We start from the raw sequence: 18094 nt of genomic DNA on the forward strand, positions 1-18094 counted from the left end.
TAACATGGGGTGTCGTAAGAGGTGGAACACCACCTGCAACAAGAAAATTAAGCAATTACAGACTCATTTAAGACATGACAGGTCTGACTATTCTTTTGCATTCCAGGCAAGAAAAGCATAGAAATAGGTAACCCCGGTCCTTCTTGTCTCCCTTCTCAATTTTTTTTTAACAAGTTCAGGACTTAACTGGTTTTGTGAGAGAAACCTGGGGCTCTGGGAGGCTCTCTGCATGAGCTGCCAAGAGAGGGACTGTCCCCTGTCCCCTTCAGCCTGAGCAGGCTGGGAGACATACCACCAATGCTGGCAGAAGAGCAGGTGAGTGGCTGGGAATTCAGGGACAGAGGCACCAAAATACGCAGTTGGTACTTCTACACAGGACGGGAAACAGCCAGAAGAATCCCTTAGAAATCCTGCGTTCTTTCAGTGGACGATATCAATATCATCCTCCAAAAATAAAAGCTTTTGTGGACTGCGTGCGTTGGTCTGGCAGCAGCACGGGGCTGGCTGAGCGGGACACGGACGAGACATTGCCGGCAGCGCAGCCGGGGCTGCGGGTTGAGCCCAGCCCTGTCCCTGCGTTGGACGAGGATGCCATCAAGTGGCCGCACGCTGTCGCTCACTTTCCGCTTTGTATTAAACGCTTCGTGCTCTCCTTTCAACACCAGCTCTTTCCGACAGCTCCCGAGTGCTACCGTAGGGCTTTGCCTGGGTGAATGCTGAGCATCCATCTCAACAGCGGTTTTGCTGGAGGAAGGATATCAGGGAAAATCGCCACGCATCGCCGACACGGAGCGAGTGCTCAGGGCCACTGAAAGCCTCAAACCTGGGCAGTGTCATACAAGTACACAGCTCGTTGCAAACCTCATCAGCTTAATTCATTTGCGGTCCGTTTTACATAATACAGGCAGAAAATTGACAGTTTTATTGCACTGAAAAGACAGTTTCCCTAAGTATTATCCCTGGAGACATAAGGCATTACACATCTAAAACAAGTTTTGTGCATATGCATTAAAATAGGTAGCATGGAAAAGATGACTCTTTAAATGTAGCCTGCAACAAATACTTGCGTGAAGGCTCATCAATTTTATATACATTATTTATCAAAAGCAGTTCTTTGTGTTCTTGCCAAGCTGAAAGACACTGTGAGCCTCTTTGCCTACAAGGTCTGAGATGAAGCAACAGCAGCCGCTCCTCACACTTCTTTGGGCTGGTTTTGGGGGTAGCCACACTTGTGGTTGTAATTCAGGCCCCAGCAAAGAGGACCCCATGCTGTTCCAGGTGGTCAGGGAGCCCATTTCCGAATACTGCTCCAGGCCTGAGATTGTAGCCAGTTTCTGCTGAGATCTTCAAGCCTTGCGGCCAGTTCCTCCATGCACTGAGGGACAGGGACACGTGAGCTTCTCCTTCCTTCTCCCCCTTTTATGGAGGAAATCTGGATGGCTGTTTTCATGAACACCTGCTGGACGTTATCCACAGAGGTCCCCTGCTCCAGAGGATCGAGGGGGAACCATGCACTTTCCAGAGGGCAGTGTTGTTCCAGACCATTCCCCAGTGCAGCATGTCCCTTGTGATCCTTCAGCTTTCCTGCCACTGCCACCAGAGTCCACCTGGCCCAGCAGTTCTGCTTGCTTTTTTTTTTTTTTGGCGTCAGAAGCTCCATGCTTAGGAAATAAAGAGTGGAGGTATTTAACAGCATAAAGAGAAATAATCACAACGTAAGAGGTCTTCAGATGAGCGGAAAGATTGAGGTAGACCAAAGAGAGAGACCTGGGTGCCTCACAGTCATCTCAGCAGGATTGCAGCAGAGCCGGAGATCTAAAGCTGGCCTCTGTATTTGAGAGAATATAGCTTGGGACAGACTTTGCATGCCTTAGAGAGAGACTTCCTTTGGTGGTGTCTGCTCAAGAGTGCAAAGCAAGGCAAAGTCAGCAGGATAAGGCAGCTCTCAGGGTGGATTGTCCCATTAGAAAATCAGATGCTCTGTCAGGTACCTGCATGTGCCTCTAGCAGGCCCCCGGAGGGCCACACAGGCAAAGTCAGTTCAATCAATAGGCAGCCATCTATACAAAGTGAGGGCTAGCTTTATTGCTTTCTGAAGAAAAAGAGCAGCTTAGAATCTGAATTTAATATCTTGATGTTTCCCGATTTAATTTACATCTTAGATAAAGTGAAAGTCAAAGCCCTTCGTATCTTTACAAGATAATGTGTCACACTGTGGTAAAAGTGGGGAATTCTGTGATGCAAAACAGGAGCAATCATTCACATAGGTACAGTCATCTGCTTCTTTGATCCTGAAAGCAAGTTGGGATTTGATAGGAATCCAAACCTTCCTACACAAAATGTACCCATGTACCCAAAGCACTCATCTCTTCTCTTTCCAAAGCAGGAGGTCCTTGTTCACGAAGAAGATGAACATTATGCATGATATCATGCAAAAGGCACTCACTCAGCTCATGCCATGTGGGGTGGTTTTGGGTGTATCTCATCTGTGCAGGTAAGGGAAGTTGTTCTTTCGGCTCAAGGAGAAAAACGTCGTTAGCGAAAAAGTGCAACACACCACGGGAATTAGTAAGGTGCTCTAGACAACAGAGTGAGAGATTTAAAAATAAAATGGTCTTTGGATTTGGTTGAGCTGGTGCAGGTTTGGAGACCTCCAGGGCCCAAGGCCACAGTGGAAGGGAAAGCAGATGCCATCACTGTGGGCTTCTGCAGTGCCAGGAGTCTTCGGTCAAACCAGCGAGTCCTCACTGCCTCCAGGCTGCTGGTTTGGCTCAGGAAAGGAGGACTCTGGTCAGGTCATCTTGGAAACTCTTTAGAAATGAAAGAGAAGGAAGTTTATAAAGTACAGCATAAAACAGTAGACTGCCAAGTATAATGTTGAGTTTTTAGCTGGTAAAAAATTTCTGTAATGAGATATTTTTAATGCCGCTCCTTTATTCAACCCTGGGTTTATGAGAGAAAGTAAAACTGTGAGCTGATAGTCAAGACACTTTGGAAAGGCTTAGCTTCACGTCTTTGTGGATGGATCAAGGGAGGAAAGGATACCGTGCACAGACGTTAGTCAGAATGGAATTTCATACTTCATACAAACTTAGAGAATATTCTCCTTTCAGATTTTCTTTTCTGATTCACACCAGTCAGGACAATCACAACAATCAGAATGGATTGCAACGACATTCCAGCAGATCTGGAATGAAACCAAAATCCCACTGATATGGATTTTGGCACTCCAAATCCCACAGATCCAAATTTGAAAAGTTTGACTACCCAGGTAGGTACCCATGTAAGTTACCTGACTTCCAGAGGATCTCTACAATTGCAATTCCATTTGATTAAAGGATTAGTTCTCTAATTTTAGGAAAACTAGAGGGTCTTCATGCGCTGACCTGGAAGTTAAGGATTGGTCTCAGTGTGGCCTCTTTTCATTGCTTTGAGAGAAAGTTCATAGCCAAGAAACATGGCTGAACTCGTTGGGAATCCTCGTACTGCATTGACCGTGATGCCCCTAAAAAAGACCTGTTGGGGATGGAGAAAGGTTAGAGCATAGGAATACACTGGCCGTTTCAAGAAGAAAATGATGAACTAAGTCATGGTGGATTTCTGAAGAACACAACCACGGTTTGCTCAGGAGATATTCTCCCACTGCTGGTCTTCGCTGAAGCATGCACTGAGGAATGGAAAAGCAATGCTAAAGCAGCTGGTTTGGCATCAGTCTGCTCTGTGTTCCCTGCAGACAGACCCCCTTCTGTATCTGCCAGCAAGAGCCAGAGGCCTCATGCCACTGGTGGAGAGCAGACACAAAACATGTAAGCCTTCCTCCTACCTTGCTATGGTCCCTTCTTCCCACTGCATACAAAAGCACGCAGGGATCATGCAGACCCCAGAGTACAAGAAAGCTGTTTCCTTTATATAACAAACGTTCAAGTTTCTGGGGTTGGGTCTATGAGTTCAGAAGACGTCTGGGAACTGGAGAAGGGACAGCGTGTGAGCCGCCACCATTTAGAGGCTTTGGAGTAAAGGAACAATTTGAGCTTCTCACAAAGTCACCCCATTAACCACTCCCACTAATCACTGCAGTCCAAACACCAGAATTTCAGAACAGACAAGAGAAGGAACATCAGCAAGGCAAGCTCCCATCTAGGCCTCAGAGCTCCCACATGAGACAGAATCTAAGCGCGTTCACATCATTGAGGGTGGAATTTGCAATGTGAAATTGCACTATTTTATGTTTGGGATACTACCTGATTTTCCCAGAGTGGGTTTTTGGTCTGGAAGGACATAATTTTCTGGGAGAAAATTCAAATTTTTCTAGTATCCATAAGGTAACGTGAGAGAGCCAAGTTAAATAATAATGAAGATTTACGAAGAAAAGCCCAGAGGGATATTTTTTTCTCCTCAGAGTGAACACACCTGACTATAAAGAAAGTGCTACATTTACATTTTTGTGTGTGACACCAAGAACGCTGCTCCTTTGTCCCAGCACGAAAACGTTCAGGCCTGGGTTTGCCATCTCCCAATGTACAAAAGGGTTTTTCTCATGATGGAAAGATCTTATCACTCCACTATTGCTCAACCCCACTGCAGGCTCTGTCCAGGTGCCAGGAACAACAGCAGCCAAACCACAAGCAGCTCAGACCCCAGGCAGGAACACCGAGTATCTGAATTAACTCTAATTATTTAGGCAGGACAGGGAGCACGGAGGTGAGGATGACCAAACACACTCCTTAGCAGCTCTCCAGGTGTTGTGCTTTAAAGCGATGTGACTTCCTGCACGCAGCAGCCAAAACCAAACCAGACTGCAAGCTCCTATAGCAGCTGGCGTAACGTAGAGGCATGCTGTCAAAGAATCAGAGAATGGTCTGGGTTGAAAAGGACCTCAAAGATCATCGAGTTTCAACCCCCCTGCTGAGTGCAGGGTCGCCAACCTCTAGACCAGGCTGCCCAGAGCCACATCCAGCCTGGCCTTGAATGCCTGCAGGGACGGGGCATCCACAACCTCCTTGGGCAACCTGTTCCAGTGCTTCACCACCCTCTGAGTGAAAAGCTTCCTCCTGTCAGATGCTGAAATCCCACCCACTTCCAGTTTGGTAGGTTAGTTTTCTTCTTGCAACTTGTCACCTTTTCCTCAGCGTGTGAAAACTAATGCTTTTGAGCTAAGAGCCCACACGACGTTTTGATGACAACTTAAATACAGATTGAACTCAATATCAGAAGACGTCATTTCCCATAAGCATGCATCGGTGGTGCAATAAAGCTGCAATCTCTGGTCCTCTGCCATTCACATCGAACTGAGACAAGGTTTGCAGACAGAACAAACAACTTTTATTACACTACTAGATAAAGTCAGAAAAAGAACGGTGTTTTTTGGCTCACAGCCCTTCTTCGCATTGGAAACTGAAGCAATTCTGATTTAAGAGCATTTTCTGCATCTACATTACAAGAAGTCAAATGATCTGCACAGTTAAGGACCATGACATCAGTGTTATTTTAATCTAGTACCACCAGTGACCGTGACCCCCCAGTCACCCATTTTTTCCTATCTGCAATGCAGATCTTGCTACTATGATTTGGAAAGAATCCACACTATAATTACCTACTACCACTATTATAATTGAGAAGTAACTGGCTTTAGCTGTCTCTTAAACCCACACATGGGTTTATAACAGCCATTGTATTCCCCAGCTAACAAGCAGATGCCTGACACCCAGATTTTCCTTCAAACAGCACTTACTTTTAGGCCTTCGTTCTGGTAGCTCTGCAAGATACAGTCAAGAATCCCCTTGTACTTGTTCAGATAAACTCCATCTGCCTGGAGCCGACTTTTCACAACATCCATTGGAGTAGCGGTCCCCCAGGAAATGGCTCCTAGGAGAATACAGAAGAAAATCCCTTCTTTATCCCATCACACACACCCAGGCTTTGGCCATGACATGGTATTTGAACAACTTCTCAGTATTTCCTTGGCTGCAGGCCAGCAAATGGGAGTGCGATGCCTCACCTGCCGCATCGTACTGATGGGGCTCCGATGTCAGGGCATTCACCCTGCTCAGGCACAGAAACTGCATTTCTGGGAGCAAAGTTCCCCGTTTCAGAAAGAAGCACTGAGATTTAAGGGGTTGCGTGGGTAATCAAATGCAGGCAGCCCAGCAGGCGGACAGGGACATGCTCTGAGGGAAACGGACACGCCACCCAAACTGCAGGGAGCTGCCATCTGGGGCCATGAAATCTGAAGTCCTTGGACAATATTTTGAGCTGAGAATGTGACGAAGAGGCTGTTTCTTCCCATGCATCCAGGGTTAGGCTCCATACAGCTGAGATATCTCATCATTCCTGTACAGAAACCCTTCATTTAAACCCATCAGCCTGCAGCTAGATGTGACATTCTGCCTCTCTGAAAGCTCAGTGGTGCTTCCAACAGAATCAAGAGCTGCTACGTGTCAGCCTTGTGCACGTGCAGCAAAGAGTCTCCAGTTGTTCCCACTTCCCCAGACACATCATGTTGTTCTCTTGCAGAGAGGTGTCCTGGATTATGAAATTTCCCTGCACGTGACTGCAATATATGGCACAGCTGGACTGACAAGAGCAAGTCCAGACCTACGTGAGTGTTGGGGCATACTAGAGAAGATGTCCAGATGGTCCACAGCTCAGTTTGTTTCCGGGAAAAACAGAGAAAGTGGGTTTTAAGCATTACTGGACCTAAAGATTGACCTGCCTTTAGGGACCTGCGATTCACAAACTACCAATGAGTGGGTAGGGAGCGTATGAATGAACTCGCACACGTAGGCACATCGAGGGGCACATGGCAGCTATCCAAGCAGGTGTGCACAGCTGTTCCACCCTAGCCCTGGGGGGAAAGAGGTCATCAGCCTCACGTCCCCTCCTGATGGGCAGCCCCGAATCCCAGCCCTAGGACGCTCCTGTCTTTCTTTGGCCAATACTTGGGGCAAAAGGTGCTTACCTGCGACACCCCCTGCAAGCCAGATAGAAGTGGGATTAGGAGAAATGCATCCATCAGGGGTAATCCAACCACAGAAAAACGTGTAAGGGATGAAATACAGGCAGTACCCAGGAACATCCCTCAGCAGCATTGCTCCCATGCCTCGGTAGATCCCTGCTATCCCTTCTTTCTGTAGGACTGTCCTAAAGCAGTGAATTGGGCCTCGATACACAGGAAAGCCAGGAACTGTGGGCTTTAGTTTAACATCGGCTGCAAAAAAAGTAAAATATTTTTTTTAAAAGGTACAACATTACAATACAATAGCTATATCACTACAGTTCCTTGCAAAAGCCTACCACCACCCAACCGACAGATCCCTGCCATCCTTTTTGGGGGGTATCAATACACACTGTGGGAAAAGAAGTTTTTAGAAAGAAGACTTAGGTCAACTTTTAATAGATGTTTGGACACTTTGGGACAATTTTTCTTAGGTGCAATTCATACATTCCAATGCTTATGTATTCAGTGGAACTTCCAAATGACTTGAAGGCTATGTGCCCAGTTTTCACAGGTTTCCACATCTGGTGCCAAGATGCATCTATGAAAGCCTCGACCTCTTCAGAACCTGACCCTTCCAATGCAGGGGAGCGAGATGCTTTTGGAAAAGCACTAGGTTGCTAAGCTGCAAGGGAGCTTTTAAAAATGGACATCACATTATTTTACCAAAGCAGCCACGGTGCTGCTGGTGGGCCCTCCAGGAGACCTGGCAGCTCTGGGCAATGGGAGCAGCCACAGAGGCAACACGGTTATAAAGGGAGACATGTGGATAGAAGAGGGTGTATGCTGTAATAGTGGCAGATCTGGGAAGCCAGCCTGGGAGCCAGAAGCATCCTTGGGAAGTGCAGTTGGCAACCCTGCACGATACATCCTCAGACACCCCTCATTTGCTCAGAAACAAGAAACTGCGACAACAGACTTGTTAGCTGGGAAGGTGAAAAACGGTCTGAAAAAAAGGGGAAAACCATCCTGAGGGAGAAGGAATTGGCCACAGGTGTCTGTGCTCCTCACTGTAATTCTCACACAGCCTTGCACGCGGTAGCAGTGGCTGTGGAAGGCAAGCCCACCTCAGGACCCCAACTACATGGAAGACCAGCAGAGCAAGGAAGAAGGAACGCTCGCCTTCCTACCTGTGCTGTATGTCTGTGTTTGCATCTGCAGCCTGATCTTCACCAGGTCAACGGGCGTGCCAATGCCGACAGAGATGAATCCAGCCACCGTGCTGGCAAGAGCCACATCCACCAGTGTCGGTGCGTGGGACGTGTCCCCGTGCCTCAACTGGCCCAGCAGCCGCTGCGTGTTGCTGAAGACACCAAACACCACCGAGCTGTAAACAGCAATGCTGGCCAGAGGGAAGGACATGCCTTTGAAGAAGCCAGCCACCTGGGTGGGAAGGGAGCACAGGTATGAGGGCAGCCTGGCACGGTTTGCAGACCAAAATCAGCAAAACGCCACCAGTTTCTCCAGCACACATAGCCAAACCAACACGGATGTTACAGCCTGACCCATGTGGAGATGTGGGTAGTGCCATTCATCACGTCTGCTCCCTGCAGAGAACTGGCAGGCAGCAGGAGGAGGCTGCAGTCTCTCTTCCTTCATCAGCTGTTGGATGGAAGCGCACCAGGTCTTCATGTAACTGTTGGTATCAATGCTGATTTTGAATAATCACTTCATGTCTTTATTTATTTGTCTTTCTGCATTCCCTACCAGCACGCTTTAAGCAAGATAAAGCACTTACAGACTCATTTCTGTACACAGTAAGAACGCAGTTGAGCGTATTTCCATATCCTTGTCCAGCTTGCAAACGAGTCTGCAAAACACATTCACAAAAAGCAATTAAAACCCCATGCTTCCAGCTGGGTGAAAGCTTGTGCTGTGTAAACAACACGTACTTTGCTTTGAGAGTGCATCCTTGCTTAGCTGTAAAGAAAACACAGCAATAAAACAAGATATATGCGCATCCACTCCCCTTGAACTTTGCCAGAAGCCGGGCTCAGCAGAGGGCTGACGCTTCCTGCAACATCTGGAAACAATGACTATCAGATCTCCAGCCCAGACCAGCCACCCCAGCCCAGCACAGCACTCACAGCAAGGCATTGGTGTGCAGCACCATTGTCTGCAAGTCTGTGATTTATGGGGAAGTTTGGTGGCGATGTGATGTGGCTCTCAGGGGAGGCTGGGGTGCACTGATGGAGGATGGAGGAGTGCTCCCCAGGCAGGCTCCCAGGGCTCTGCTTTTAAGACACGGAGATACTAAACAGGGCCAAATTAATGGAGCTCCATCTCAGGAATTCTTTATGCTTCTCTCAGAAGTACATCTTCACATCATTTCCAACAAAGATATTTTGTTTCTGGAAAGCAATAGCTATATGCTTTCCAAAACATGCCTACAACAGCTGTGAGAAATGACACAGTTTGTGTTATTCAACATCCTTCCCCCTTCTCACGTATGCGTGCGTGTTTATATGTATACATTTAACACATCTTTTGCTCAAGCTGCTCACAAGTTTGCAATAAAATAATCCTTACAGCAGGCGATGCATCTTGGGGCTCAGAGGTGTGTGGGGAAATGGAAACCCCATTCTGCTGCTTCAGCCATTCAAGCTTTGCACAGAGATTTCTGTCCTGCAAGATGATGCCTGCAGGAGCCTTATTTGGGTGTTTAAAGCCCAAAGGAGCTCATGTGTGGGGAAAGCTGGGTGAATGAACGAACCACCTGGTCCTGAGACATATAGGCACAGTCCAAGCCTCCATGCAGTCCACAGGTTCCTATTTTGCCACTATAGGCTTGTTTCTGTTTTACTTTTCTTCTTTTACACAGTAACCAGGTATTTAGAGGTTCAAGTTAATACATTTTTTGAATAACTGAGGGCAACTGAGCGTCCTGACAAGGTGCTCTGTGCCCCTGGATAAGCCATGAGTACCTGGCACTGAAACCCAGCTGCCACCTCTAAGTCAGCTGATAACAGCACATGTGTTCCTAAGGAAAATGCACTTTTCTGTTACATTTTAATGAGCACACAAAGGCTCTCGGGTGAAACTCAGAAATAGAACAAAGTTCTGTGGAAATGAATGCGAAGTGGAGGTTGAAAAGCGAGTAAAGGTAAAATTACTTAAGGCTTTGCTCGGCTGGGGAAAAACGGTGTTGGCTCTCCACCTCCCATCCTCTACATTTGGAAAGACAGCAATTCTGCCTACTTGGTATTCCCAAGCCATGGCCGAGCTGAGCGCAGCAGGGGCAGCCTGACACTTGCATTTACAGGCATGAAGGATGGGCTCTTGGCGCCCACAAACCCAGTGCAGCACTATGGGATCCTCCATTGGATGGTGCCAAACTCCACCCAACCTGGCAGTAAAGACCCCAGGCCTAGGATAGGGATGCCAGCAGAGGAGCAGAGCAATGAAAGAGTCCAGAGATGCCTGACACATTGTAAGAAAGAGAAATGAGAAAGAAAGGCATCTTCCATCTTCCTCCATGGCTCTGCATGAAGGTCAGCTCGGTTGGGGCAGGCTGTGTTAATGTCAGCATGGAGTTGTCTGCACCAGGGTTGGCAAACCATCTAGCAAACGTCTTCTTTATCTCTCAGTCCTTCCCTCTGAGGAGTATTTTTCTTGCAGGAATAGAGAACGCTACCTGTCATAGCCTGGGATCCCAGTTTCAGCATTCTGCTCTTACAGCATTGCCCACACTAGGAAAACATGTACAAGTGTGCCTGGAGCTAAACGAACACAGCACTCTCACTGCCCCTTGAATGCTTTTTGAATGGCAAAGTTCAACAGAACATTAGCAGAACTGTTCAGTAAACCCAACGTGATGTAAGGCCAGTTTTACTTTTCAGTACTAATCCCCACTGGAGGAACTTGCATGTCTGGGCAGCTCTTTAACATGCCTCTCCAAAACTGGAGAGGAAAAACACTCAGGTCTACGACAGCCTTTCTACCCAGGCTAAGTTCTGCCTTTCTCTGATGGGGGAAGTGAAGAACTGTGCAGCATCACCCGCAGGGAGGCCATCTCCCCATCCAGGGCTTTTGGGGTGGTGATGTGAGAACACAGATCAGTGCTTTACCTTGACAGTGTCCAGGGGATGGCCCACAACCACACTCGCGGCTCCTGGGTATGAAAACAGAGAATTAGGCAAAATGCTGAAGAGCTTTTTGTGCTGGAATGGGAAGCAATGGGCTGACAGGGGAGGAGGAGAGATTTCCAGGAGAAACTCCATCCTGCGTTAAGCCATAGTGCCCCTTCTATGGGGCCAGGCAGGAGCCAGGCAGACACACTTACACTTCTTCCCCAGAATATCCTCCTGAACTCATCACCTGGACAGCTCAAAGGAGCGACTGAAGGAGGTGCTGTGTTTCTACATCCTGCCCATGAATGACCTCCATTTCCTCTGCACTTGTGTAAACTGCAAAGCCTCAACACAGTGAGGCTCAGATCGGAAGTGGGGAAATACCTCCTGCTTCCTACAGCAACACACAAGAGCCCACTGCTAATGGGCACTGTACTTCCCCTCCTTTGCTGCTTTACCGAGAGCAGCTGCTAGGGATACCCATCAGGGACGATTCAGATAAAGAGGATCTTGCTCTGTATCAGTCCCTGGGGTCCCATCAGCCGCATTCCCTGTGGTTTCCTTTGGAGAAACCATCCCCTTCCCTGACACCACCCTGCCCATCTCCCCACGCTGCTTGCTCCCAGAGCCCCTGCAGCAGAATATGCTTGCTTTTCCCTTGCTCCTAGAGGGTGAGTGATCCACTCACCATGGCCAGGTATGGGTTTCCGTGCCTCCCATGCAATTTTCAGTGTGTTTGTGGAGATGGCAGCTAATTTGTGCTGCCTCCACATCCGCAGGTCTCAGTGCAAACCCACATCCCCTTTGCTGGGTTTACACCAGTCCTTTAGAGACCTTGTGAAATTTCTCACCCATTGGGCGGTCAGACTGAAAAGAGCATGATGCCCTTGGTCAATGCGTTATGACTTCACTTAGAATACAACACTAAAGCGTCCCTTCTCATCTTGGACCTTGACCTGAGAACACCTTCAGTCCAGGGCTATACATGAAGACTCACACTGGATATTAGGGAAAATTCCAAAAGAGCAGTGATGCATGGGCACAGGCTGCCCTGGGAGGTGAGGGAGTCCCAGTCCCTGGAGATGTTCCAGAACCGTGGAGATGTGACACATGAGGACAAGGTCAGTGGGCATGGTGGGATGGGGTGGGGTTACACATGAGGATCTTAGAGGTCTTTTCCAACCTCAATGATTCTAAGACGGGCTGCTGCCACACCCAGGATGGCAGCTGAGTACTGGTGGCTGCTCACCTGTGATGTCCTGCCCTGCGCTCAGGGTAGACGGCAATGGCACAGGACCAGCGCAGAGCCTTCTGGCAGAGCTCCTGGTTTTATTGGATTCTCCTATGAACCCGGTGAGGCTGCTCAGGGCCTGTGAGCCACCTCACCCCTCCTTCCTGAGCCTGCCGTCAGCACGAGGCTGCAAAGAGCTGCGGGCACTGCACTCACCCCCGCACCCTGCTTGTCCCCACCTGTTAGACTCAGCGGGAACGTGCAGTTCAGAACTCTCAGACACAGCACAGAGCTAGCGTCCCGACAGCCCTTTGCCTTTCCTTTCCTTTCCCTTATCTCTATTCTCGACGGCTGCAATCAGCATTTTTCTTTTGGCAAACCGGGTCATTGCCCTTCCCTCCCCGCAGCCTGTTCGCTGCACCTGGAGCGCGGGGGCACCGAGGGGCACTCTCCGGGGGTGTGCGCGGCTGGGGAGCGCGGGTTGGCTGCGGCGGGACCTGGCCGAGCCCCGGCTGCTGCCCCCGGGCCGGAGCCCACGGGGAGGGAGGCGGCATCCACGTCCCACCTGCGGGCGAACGGAGCCGCGTGCCAGCGAGATGCTGCTGCCGCTGCCTGAAATTCATTACTGCGCCCACCTAACTTCTTCTTCGGGAGCAAAAAGCACGCATCCCCCTTACCCCCGGTCCGACGCACGGCTCCTACGTGTCACGCCTGATTGCCCCCCCCCCCAACCCCCCGCGCACGCTCCCGCTCGCCCCCAGCCCCGCAGCACTCACCGCCCACCCAGCCGGCGGCAAAGTCCTGGAGCTGGAGGCTGCTCATGCCGAGCCGCTGCCGAGGGGGGCTCGGGGGGGTCCCGGCGGGGCCGCAGCGGACGGCTCGGAGCGGAGCCTGGCGGCGGTGACATCACGGCCGGGGCTTAAAGGCGCAGCGCGGCCGCCCCCGCCCTACCTCGGGCCCGTCCCGTCGGGAGCGGCCGCTCCGGTGCCGCTGTCAGTGCCGGGAGAGGTGGGGCCGGGCTGGGGCCGCTCCGCTCTCTGCTAACCGGTTTCAGATCCAGCGCTCTCCTTTTCACGGTGGAGCTGTTGGTGCCGGGAGCTGGAAAAGCAGAATCGCTCCTGCTCTGAAAAGGCAGGAGGGGACAGGGTTTTCTTGATGAAGGGTAAAACCGAAGGTTGTTGGGAGATTGTTCTTTAAATTCCCAAATTAAAGGAGCTCAGAAGTGAAGAGCATCTCTCCCTGATTTACTCTCCCTTCGCTTCACTGAAATCTCACTGCTGTCTTTTCAGGAGCTGCAGCCCCCTTCTCTATTTTGGCAAGCAATGAATAATCTCTCTCTTGCCCCTTCCTTCTCCACAGCATTCACAGTTTCCTTATGTCCCTGTTCTCCCTCAGCCCTGCCTTTCCCAGATTCCAGAGCCCAGCTCTGTTAGTTTCCCCTTCTCATTTAGCTCACCCTCCCCAGTCACCTCCCTGAGCAGGGCAACAGAACCACAAGAGGAACTCACCAGGTCTCAGTGTTTGGATCTCAAACCCTTTCCTGATCATTCCTGACACAACTTTCTGACTGACACTGAAGACCAAACTCTCCTTCCTGAATGGAAGAATCCGACTTCGAGCTCAGCCTTGCTCTTTTGCCTCCTGCATCAGTTAAATCTTGTGTCTTATGCCAGAATAACACCCAGGTGCTCTACAGCACTTTTGCTATCCCTTTTCTCCTGAACCGGATCATTTACATCCATGTGCTCTCTTTCTTCGAATTCAGGCAGAATGACTTCGCAAAAGATGCCTTGGTCCTTCCCCGTCATATGTATGCATCTGTCTCACCTGCAGTTTACAACAGCCCGAAGCACTTTTAGTTCTGCAGAGGTCAGATTCCGCAGATAGCAGCTCCTTGGATCGGTCCTGGATGCTTTCTGAGAAGAATGGCATTAGCACATTGCCTTCCTGGAATACCACGTTGGTTTAGTTGAGAAGTATTTTGTCTGCATATTCTGGTACGTACACAGGTGGATAGTTCATAAGCAAGAACTCCTGAACACCAAAATACGGGCTTGAAATAGAAACACTTAAATCTGTCACTTAAACAATCAATATGTGAATTTCCATTGGAAAAACCATCATTTTCCAGAGAAAGATACATAACAATCTGAGCTGACCTTACAACAACGTCCCCTTCTGTGCGCACTAGAAACCTGATCTCTGGGTTGGCTGAAGGGAGCTTTTTTTTTTTTTTGTCTCCAAATTGCTTATAGAGATTTGATATTAGGTGTGCATTTATCAGCTGCGATCATCTACACCTGAAACCCGAGATCTGTCAATGCACAGAGCAACGCATGCTGCCCGTGCAGGGGCTGCTCCTCAACCATGCGCTCTCTGACAGCAGCTCCGGGGGCTCTGGGCCACATAAATGTTGGAGACAACACACAAAGACTCATCAGCTGTTTGTTTTCTCAGATGAATTTGCTTTCTTCCTTGGAGAAGAAATGGGATTCCATATTTGCAGTGATACAGAAAGAGGATATTGTCCTCCTTTTCCACGCATGTTTTGCTGCAAAGCCAAAACCGGCTGACCGAGGTAATTATTCAGATTGCAGCAGCATTAATCATTAGACACAGCGATTCTCTGCAACTTCAAGCAATGCGTTTCCACCCCAGATTCAGAACATCTGCTCTCTCAGGCAGAACACTGGAGATGATCTTTGAGCGATGCTTAACTGAAAGCAAATGTTACAGGGACTTCACTGTAACTCTCCTGGGAGGAGAAGAGTGGGTTGGATGCAGGGAGCAGACAGCGATGCTCTGGAAGCTGTTCCTCCGGACAGGCTCAGCAGCCTGCAGGGCATTTGTAGCTCCTGCACTCTTTGCAATACTCAAAAAACCCAACAAATCAGCCTCAAAAGGTGCAGAGCCACTTGTGCACAAGCTAGAAGTGCTTGATATTCACCCGTTACAGCAAAGCACAAACGCCTGCACTGGGCAGTGGCGTATTTGTCCTCAAAGACACTGCAGGCTGCAGCCAAGCAGTGAGCAGAGCTGCTCATGGCTGTCCACAACCAGATGGCACCAGGACCCGTGCACGCAGCTCACAGCTGGCAGAGGCTCTGCTCGTGCTGACAGCACCATCACATGGAGAACTGCAAAGGGAGCCAGATTTCTGTTGCTCTGAATCCCAGCCTGGCTCTGCAGCCGCTCACAGGAACACTGGTTGGGAGAGGATGAACACGGTTTTGGGTTAGGGATGAGGAATCTTCTGCCTCCTGCCAAGAGGTGGAACAGGGAGGTTGTGTCAACCCAGAAGTTGCTGTCCCTCCTTCCTCCCCAGCCACAAAACCACTGCTTTGCCCAGCACTGCACTCCTTTACTCGACTATGTTCTTCCCACAACAGGTGCCCATACTCGAGATAAAAGCAAGAAGTCCCCCACACCTCAGATGTGTGGTTCCCGGGGATGAGCAGTTTGGTAACTCACGATCACTCCACATGTAACCACTCATGGGAAATCAAAAGCAACTCAGCAGAGACAGAGTACGTTAGAGATGAAAAGGGATTACGCATTTCTTGCCCAATCGTAAAAGATTTCTGAATTATGATAAACTTCACGGGAAATACTGCTGATCCAAGGGTACGTTGCTTTGAAGTATTAACCTTTTAATAACATATACTGGCTTAAACTGCTGGGCAAGATAAAGGTAAAACAGTGTTAAACCATTCAGTGGTCAGCAGGGTCTGATGGCAGCTCCACGAGCAGAGGCCAGCAGATCAGAAAGCAATGCCTGCAGACCCCCGGGGCAAAGAGTGATAAGGGGACAGCTTCATGGTCTGTATCTGCCAGACACATCCAGGCAGCAGGAAGACAGGTCAGGGGCCACATAGCAGGCATAGCTGTCCTGTCCAGGAGCTACTGACCAAGCTCATTTCTGTGGGAATGTGTGCAGGAGATGAATTAGGGACTGCAAAGCCCAGAAGCAGGCATGGAGGTTCTGCTCTCCATGGCTGCAAAGCTTTTCCCTGCCCTCGAGCTCGGTGCATCTTGCTAGAGAAGTGTTTTCCCAGGAGGAATTAGGCAGCGCAGGGAATCCTTCTGTCTTTTCATTGCCCATTTACTTATTCTACTCTACAGCAGAGGTCTCTGATAAATGCCTGGAGGAGCTGGTGTCCATGAGGATGAGATATGCCTTAGACCAATGGGATACTGCAGCCATGGATAAGACTGAAAAAGCAGGAAGTTCCCCTGGCAGAGGCAGGCACGGTGTGGGTGTACTGCTAATGAGCTTAAGTGGAACACTTTGCTCAAAGGCATTCACAAGTTCCTGAGCTCTGACTGTAGCACCAGTTGCCTGCTCAGATTCCACCACGCTACATAGAGGGACACTTCCACCAGCACTGCCATTAGAGCGGTTCTATTAAGGCAGAACAGGGTGCTGCCAAAGAGGAGGTCAAGAGAGGGGCTGATGTTCAACCAGCACAGACCTCAGTAACGTGGGGCACGGAGAAAGGGGAACTGGGAAGACAGGAGCCACAACAGGGCTGGCCAAGGAGAGGGATCTTCTCATTGAGCTTGTCCATTCAGACTTGTCATTTCCCTTCTGCAGCTGTCAGTGCCTGAGCTGCTGATCTCAGCGTCCTCTGCAGGCTAAGAGAGAAGGAATCATCCCTACAGTGCAGCCCTCCTGATCTGCACACCTGCCCTAGGGCGAGCTGTGGCTGTGAACAACAGGAACCTACGCTCACACGTACGCACCTGCACTACAGAGATCCACATTTAAGTCAATAACTGCCACCCTTGGCTTTCAGGTCTTGTGTTATGCCAGCCACCAGATGAAGACCCAGCCCGGGGCGGGGGGGGAATGAGCTCCAGCTTCATGAGATCACCCTCCTCCTGCTTCTGTACAGATGTGGTACTTGGAACATGCTACAGGAGCACATAACACACAGCTTCTTGTGCAGGCCCCACTGGCAATAGAAAAGGAGAATAAAACAGCCTTCTCTGCTGATGAAATTTGGATATCCAGCTCTTTGGTAAAGTTAATGGCTGCTTGGAGCTTGGATTATGTAAATGGCCTTGGAATTCTCAATAACTGTAATCATTTAGTCCTCAAATTTAGTTTAATTTTGTGAGCGTGCATTGTCTCCAGCTAAGTATAGCTTCCTGCATGCATCCTTCCACCCTTCTGCTTCTATTATGTTCTTCTAGGAAAGGGATTTTGTTACACTGCCAAGCCCCACTGGGCTGGGGTAGTGGTTCATCATCTGGGAAAGAGGAGCAGGCTAATTTCAGGAGATGAACACTACCATCTGTGAGGCAACATCTCCGCCATCAATAAAACCAAGAAGAAGAATGGCAAACAAAGTTAAACTGAGGTCTTCCCAGTTGCAAACAGTAATCAGAGGGCTTGAAAGCTGCAGGAAAATTTACGTGAGAGAAGCAAACACCGCTTCTTTGTGGGCAACAGTTTGACTGAACAGGCACAGTGAGACGGTTTCTCATTTATGTTAATGGAAAAGCATCCTTTGTTCGTGTTCAGTCCCACTCATTCCCTGCTCACAATGTCCTGTTTAAGCTCTATTAATTCTCTGCAGAGACTATAGGAAGAATTTGCCTTCATCCTCACTGGAGAGACTCGCAGCATCGCTGCCAGCGAAAACAGAACTCAAGATAACAGCAGAGAAGGGCTCAGAGGGAAAAACATATTAAGAGAAAACTGGAAAATTCAGAGTGGAGCATTGTCTCTGCTAGAGAAATGCTGGTGGTTGTGCCCAAGCCAGAAATTCACCCTTCACCAGCCTCTTTATGACA

General features: G+C 49.3%; 1 protein-coding gene across 2 annotated transcripts; it reads right to left on the bottom strand.

Moving 5' to 3' along the window:
• SLC25A48 (solute carrier family 25 member 48) lies at positions 1630-14233 on the bottom strand. Of its 2 annotated transcripts, none has more exons than XM_021410714.1 (9): positions 14123-14233; positions 13072-13418; positions 11062-11105; positions 8733-8804; positions 8125-8377; positions 6959-7207; positions 5732-5865; positions 3387-3516; positions 1630-2810 (listed from the first exon to the last, which is right to left on the bottom strand). In XM_021410714.1, exons 2-8 carry the CDS (start codon positions 13115-13117, stop codon positions 3394-3396), a joined length of 921 nt encoding a protein of 306 aa, XP_021266389.1. In that variant the 5' UTR covers positions 13118-13418; positions 14123-14233; the 3' UTR covers positions 1630-2810; positions 3387-3393. The 2 variants fall into 2 exon arrangements, with proteins under 2 accessions (XP_021266389.1, XP_021266388.1); XM_021410713.1 differs by lacking the exon at positions 14123-14233 and adding an exon at positions 13804-13881.

Source organism: Numida meleagris, chromosome 12, assembly GCF_002078875.1.
Source record: "Numida meleagris isolate 19003 breed g44 Domestic line chromosome 12, NumMel1.0, whole genome shotgun sequence".
In the NCBI taxonomy this organism is placed as follows: Eukaryota; Metazoa; Chordata; class Aves; order Galliformes; family Numididae; genus Numida; species Numida meleagris.